The sequence below is a fragment of the Ammodytes marinus genome (assembly GCF_949987685.1).
Source record: "Ammodytes marinus genome assembly, chromosome: 20".
Lineage (NCBI taxonomy): Eukaryota > Metazoa > Chordata > Actinopteri > Uranoscopiformes > Ammodytidae > Ammodytes > Ammodytes marinus.
Window position 1 is genome coordinate 2,329,888 of NC_137224.1, and position 6,495 is coordinate 2,336,382.

The 6,495-nt window shown below is 40.6% G+C and overlaps 1 protein-coding gene across 1 annotated transcript in view; it reads left to right on the forward strand.

Moving 5' to 3' along the window:
• kctd2 (potassium channel tetramerization domain containing 2) overlaps positions 1 to 6,031 on the forward strand; it is a 6,350-nt gene extending 319 nt beyond the window's left edge. The window contains exons 1-6 of the mRNA XM_080049268.1: positions 1 to 397; positions 1,938 to 2,046; positions 2,466 to 2,557; positions 3,667 to 3,762; positions 4,554 to 4,679; positions 5,428 to 6,031. The exon at positions 1 to 397 is cut by the window's left edge and continues 319 nt beyond it. Of these exons, the coding sequence (XP_079905394.1) occupies positions 26 to 397; positions 1,938 to 2,046; positions 2,466 to 2,557; positions 3,667 to 3,762; positions 4,554 to 4,679; positions 5,428 to 5,457 (825 nt within the window). The 5' untranslated portion in view covers positions 1 to 25 and the 3' untranslated portion in view covers positions 5,458 to 6,031. The remainder of the gene's footprint in view (positions 398 to 1,937; positions 2,047 to 2,465; positions 2,558 to 3,666; positions 3,763 to 4,553; positions 4,680 to 5,427) is intronic.
• Positions 6,032 to 6,495: the final 464 nt, after the last annotated feature.

A 6,495-nucleotide genomic window follows, 5' to 3' on the forward strand; every position in this document is an offset into this window, starting at 1 on the left:
CGATTATATAAATAAAAAAAGAAAAATGGCTGAACTACATGTTGTGGAAGCGAGCACCATAGAACCGAGCGAGCACCACCACCGTGACGTTAGGGGCTCTTTGCGTCTGGCGTCGCCGACTTTGATGGTCCCTCCGCGGGGCAGCAGCCAGCTCAGCCCCGGGGTGTCTAGCTCCAGCTCTGGAGGTGTTGGAGGTAGCGGGCGCGCTGTGTTTGGGTTCCCCGCAAAGAGTAACCCAAGCTCCCCATCCGAACCGGTGGAAAAACCGGGTCCGCGGTGGGTTCGTCTAAATGTCGGAGGGACGTACTTCATTACCACCAAACAGACGCTGTGCAGGGACCCCAAGTCTTTCCTGTTTAGACTGTGTCAAGAGGACCCCGACCTGGATTCAGATAAGGTAAGTGGCTCCTAGGTGGTACCCCATTAGAGTATATATTCTACACCTCTGTCTTAATATTGTACGATGATTTAATAGCACTTTTTGTCAGTGTGGAAATTTTTGCCTCGAAGGTGTCGAAAGGGTTGTAAATGCACTGACAGAGTATAAAAGACATGTAAGAGTAAAAGACATTGGATTTCAAAAACTTGACTGAAAAGAAAAGTTACTGCAAAAGATCATGCCAAAAGCTTTAACACAGCCAAAATGATCACCAAATTAAAAAAAAAAAGTCTAGAAAAATGGACATGGCAAGGCAAGTTTATTAATATAGCACAATTCAGACACAAGGCCATTCAAAGTGCATGACAAAGAAGACCGAGGAGGGCATACGGGTTAAATTGTTTTGTTTTCTCTTTACCAGTTGTTGTGTAGCCTATTTTATGTATTTGCATTGTATATTGTGTTTGTATTGTTGTTTTTGTTTTGCATTTGTTTTACTCGACATCATTGCAAACGAGGGTCACCCCCTCAAATGATCTCTCGAGTATAAATAAAGGTTAATTGAAATATAAAGGTAGCTACACAGACTCCAAGTGATTATTCCGCCCTCTTGATCTCTATAGAATCGGAATCAGAAATGGTAAATGGACTTGATTTATAGGGCCTTCTAGCCGATTTTCTCAGCCCCAAAGCGCTTTACATATCTTACCACATTCACCCATTCATACACACACACACACTCATACACCGATGGCAGTAGCTGCCATGCAAGGCGCTCTCTGAACCATCGGGAGCAATTTGGGGTTCAGTGTCTTGCTCAGGGACACTTTTATTACATCTTATTGTACAGTACACAAGAGTACAATTCTTAGGCTTGGTTCCTCAACATTCACATAGCGGCAACAATACGAGATAAAATAAAGATAAGTAAAAATATATAAATATAAAAATAAGAATAAGTAGCAGCATCAATAATCTAAGTAATGAGGTGTAGTAAAGTGTGAAGTGTAGGATGTACCAGCCACATGTTCTATAATGATCAAAATCAAGACAAATACATATTCGGATCATATCAGGGGTTTCTGTAGGTCTTCATAAAGTCTAAAAAAAAAACGAATAATCAGAATTAAAGACCTCGTTAAATGACTATTACAGTGGCATTCTTATACAATTGTCCACAAAAGCAACTTCAACATTATATTTGGAAATTCTGTTTGAGTTGTGTTTTGACCCTTATTGATTATGTAGATACAAATACAGTATATATATAATGATCTATTGAGCTTATGTGTGCTGGTAATATTGTCCTAGACTTTTCTGTTTCCCTTTTAACCTGTCATTTTTATGTTATTAAAAAGTTTCATTTCTATTCATATTTTTCAATTAGCTTTTCTAATGGCCTTGAGTCTGAATTGTGCTGTAGAAATAAACTTGCCTTGCCTAGTTTTCCCTGTGGATCCTGCTCTGAGTTTTGGTGCTTTTACTTTTTTCTTAAATTATTTTCTTGAAAATCTTTTTTTTTTTCAAAGTCAAACCAACCTTTAACATGTTCCCACAGGATGAGACAGGCGCCTACCTGATCGACAGAGACCCCACATACTTTGGGCCCATCCTCAACTACCTGCGCCACGGCAAACTCATCATGGACAAAAACCTGGCTGAAGAAGGTAACAAAAAAAAAAAAAAACAAGAGATGCACTGATATTATTTATTTTTTTTGTTCTCATTAAGAAAAACGATATAAAAATAACATTCTTTGAACTGACGGTCTCGTTTGCTGTTACATGTCATTTATGATCATCAGAGGAGACTGTTTCAGAAATATTTAAAAGTTCCTAGTAGCACCTTTAAGGGAATTATGGATCGGTGAAGTCAGTATGATATTATCCAATAAGTGAAGTACATAGTCCTATAGTACCTATCTGTCTGTGAACACCAATTTTGTGTGTGTGTGTGTGCGTGCGTGTGTGCGTGCGTGCGTGTGTGTGTGTGTGTGTGTGTGTGTGTGTGTGTGTGTGTGTGTGTGTGTGTGAGACCAAACTATGCAGTCTAATGATCTTTTTATTATGATCATTGTGTGTGGCAGGTGTCCTAGAGGAAGCGGAGTTCTACAACATTGCGTCTCTGGTTCGTCTGGTGAAAGAGAGAATACGGGACAACGAGAACAGGACGTCCCAGGTACAAGACGACTCGATACTGTTTTATATCGTATAAAAACAATCTCTTGTCGTTCAATACCACATTTAAAGCTGCAGTGTGTAATATGACATCATCAAGAAAGGTCTAGAAAGTTCTAGAATGCAACACTCCCTGGGTAACCCCAACCCTTTCGAATAATAACAGAAGCTACAGTGGCCTTCAAGGACAAGAACAATTCTAAATTTTAAACAATGCACCTGATGACATTCCAACTATGACACTTTCAAGATGGCGGCACTAGGCCATGGTCCAAAATATGCAGAAATATGGACATATATGTGACCCTTTCTAAGGGAAAAAAAAATAATTAAAAAAAAATTTCTCGGCTATTATGCACTAAATTAAATGTACTTATGGATATTATAATTACTTTCTACAAAATCTGCTAGGAAATAAAACCCAACATTCTACACACTGCAGGTTTAAATAACTCCTTTAAATCAACATCCAATGAGCCAATGAGCATACAGCATGCTTAGTGTGAGGGCTGTGTGCAAATAATCACATTTTAATCGCAATTTAATCCCAAAACTTAACTCTGAATGTGTTAGTTTCAATTCAACTGATCTACTTTTTAATATCTATTCTATTTTATATTTACTGTTTTATATTATATTGACTTTGACTTTGAAAAACAACTAAACAAAGGAACTGGGAAGAGAGCTGTTGGATACATCTGAATACCACATTTTCATGTAGTCTGAAAATAGCATTTATATTTGTGTTTGAGTGCATACTGTATTATTGATGCTGTTTTGCTTCGGGTGTGTGTGTCTGTCTGTGTTTGTGTGTGTGTGTGTATTTGTGTGTGTGTGTGTATCTGTGTGTGTGTGTGTGTGTGTGTGTGTGTGCGCCTGCCCCATGCCCCGTGTGTGTTTGTGTGTGTCTATTGTATGCGTGTGTGTGTGTATCTGTTTGTGTGTGTGTGTGCGCCTGCCCCATGCCCCGTGTGTGTGTGTGTGTGTGTGTGTGTGTGTGCGTCTGCCCCATGCGTGTGTGTGTGTGTGTGTGTGTGTGTGTGTGTGTGTGTGTGTGTGTGTGTCTGTGTGTGTGTGTGTGTGTGTGTGTGTGTGTGTGGCGTCCCTCAGGGCCCAGTGAAGCATGTGTATCGAGTTCTACAGTGCCAAGAGGAGGAGCTCACACAGATGGTCTCCACCATGTCGGACGGATGGAAGTTTGAGCAGGTGCAGTTATTTTCTCTCTCTCTCTCACTCTCTCTCCCTCTGTCTCTTTCTCTCTCTATCTCTCCCTCTGTCTCTGTATCTCTCTCGCTCTCTCTCTCTCTCTTTCTCTCTCTGTATCTCTCTCTCTCGCTCTCTCTCTCTCTGACTCTCTCCCTCTCTTTCTCTCTCTCTCTCTCACTCTCTCTCTCTCTGACTCTCTCCCTCTCTTTCTCTCTCTCGCTCTCACTCTCTTTCTCTCTCTCTCCCTCTCCTCTCTCTCTCTTCCTCTCTCTCTCTTTCCCTCTCTCCCTCTCTCTCTCCCTCTCTCTCTCTCCCTCTCTCTCTCTCTCCCTCCCTCTCTCTCTCTTTCTCTCTCATGTCATGTTTTAGTTTATGCCTCAGTGGTTTTCAAAGCTGCTCCTTTCAAACATTAAAGGTGGAGTCTGCAATTCTGGAGAACGCTTGTTGTCAAAATCAGTGAATATCTCCTATATGATCCACTATACTACGTGTGTGTGTGTGTATGTGTGTGTGTGTGTGTGTGTGTGTGTGTGTGTGTGTGTGTGTGTGTGTGTGTGTGTGTGTGTGTGTGTGTGTGTGTGTGTGTGTGTGTGTGTGTGTGTGTGTGTGTGTGTGTGTGTGTGTGTGTGTGTGTGTGTGTGTGTGTGTGTGTGTGTGTGTGTGTGTGTGTGTGTGTGTGTGTGTGTGTGTGTGTGTGTGAAAAAAAAAATCTGGCGTAACAATGTTAAGCCTAGGCTCTGTAAACAAAGGTTATGTATGTAAACAACCATTTTTCCCCATGTGTCTGTCAGCTCATAAGCATCGGCTCTTCTTATAACTACGGCAACGAGGACCAGGCCGAGTTTCTATGTGTCGTTTCCCGGGAACTCAACAACTCCACCAACGGCATCGTGATCGAGCCCACCGAGAAGGCCAAGGTCAGAAAAACTAACCGCTAGACTGAAGCTGCAAAAAAATGGGTTTTAAAATTCCATTTCATTTGATTTCAGAGACAGTTGTTCAGTTTGGATGTTTTTGCTGTTAACATTTTTATTTTTTTAACTTTTTAAAATAATAATAAATTAAAAAAGAGGGTTGTAAAGCTGCAGTGTGTAGAATATATTAGTGTTTGTCAGTTGACTTTGTAGAATAGAATAGAGTATTCAAAAGTACGTTTGAATTAGTTTATAGTCGCTTGAAATGAAAAAAATAAAAAATATATAACCCTTGAATGAGCCTTTTGCATATACATAGTAGCGGGGCGTTGAGGCCGCCATGTTTCTACAGTAGCACAGAAAGGACAATCTTAATGGCCTTAAGCGTTTTTTATATAGTGGGCGTCCTCCATCAATGCACCTGTTGGAAGACCAAGAAGAAGAAGAAGTACTATAGAATAAATAACTAAATACATCTTCACCTCATCACTTGATATTGTGGAAAGACTTGAGGCAGTGGTGGATGATGCCATCTTTAGTAACTATAGCTTCTTGTCCTTGAAGGCCACCGTAGCTTCTGAAAATTCTCCAAAATGAAGGGGTTAGCAAAGGGAGCGTTGAATCTCACCACTAGATGAGGCTAAATACTCCAATATTACACACTGTAACTTTAATCCCTACCAAACATCCTTATATAAAGCGCTGAGATTTCAGTAATTTGACAAAAATTTTCCTTTCATTTTCCACACAGATTCTTCAGGAGCGAGGCTCGCGGATGTGAACGGACCCAGACCCTCTGAGCTCAATAACACTTATCTATTAATCCACAAAAAAAAAAAAAAAAAACAATAACAATAACATGAACATTTTCTCCAGTTTCCATTGAGTTTACTACCCATCCCCCCGTCCCGCCCTGTCCCGCCCTGACCTGACCCGGATGCCTCACTTACGGTCCCCCCTCTCCACCGCGGGCTAAGGAACCAAACAGGGCTTGCTTTAGTTTTTAAAGGGATTATGGAACATTTTACACGTGAGTTGGTTTTTTTTTTCCTCATATTTTTTGGATGGTCAGTGTGACTGCGTTTTTGGAAAGGCCACTGGTGCTGGTTTCTGGCCCCCCTTTTGTTATCGTCCCAGGAAAGAGCTACTATCAATCGACATCAACATCATATTCAGAATCATTTGAATACTATGGAAGCCTAGAAGGGCCACAGGAGAGAGAAGAAAAAAATTGTGGAGGATTATTTTTTTTTCCCCATTCACTTCGAGAATCAAGTTGAAACACTAGTCGACAGTAACAGTAGCTGCCGTAAAGTTGTTCAGATGTCGACAGATTTGAACTCCTTGGATAAATATCTCAGAAGCGAAACATTATTAAATGACAAACTTCAACATCTTTCCAACTTTACCGTAGTCTTGAACTGTCCAAATGTATTCTCGACATTGTATTCCCATTTTTATTTTCGAAGTGCTTACTGAAAAAGAAAACTATCTCCTTTTGATTTTTTTTTTTGTGATTTTCTTTTTGGCCCTTACACTCTTGCCGTAGAATGATCATCATCACTATAAACAGACAGGAATACGTCCTCCTCTCCCACACACACACACACACACACACACACACACACACACACACACACACACACTCGGCTCTGTCGACTTTCAGCAGGAATCTCCTCAGGACTATCAAAGGACATAAAGGAAAACCACGCATCTCCACACTGACTGAGCCTCTTTTCTTTTCTTTTTTTTTTTTTTTTTTTGGTTTTTCCTTTTTTATTTGACATTTGCAGAGTGACAGAGTTGAAATGGAGAGAGA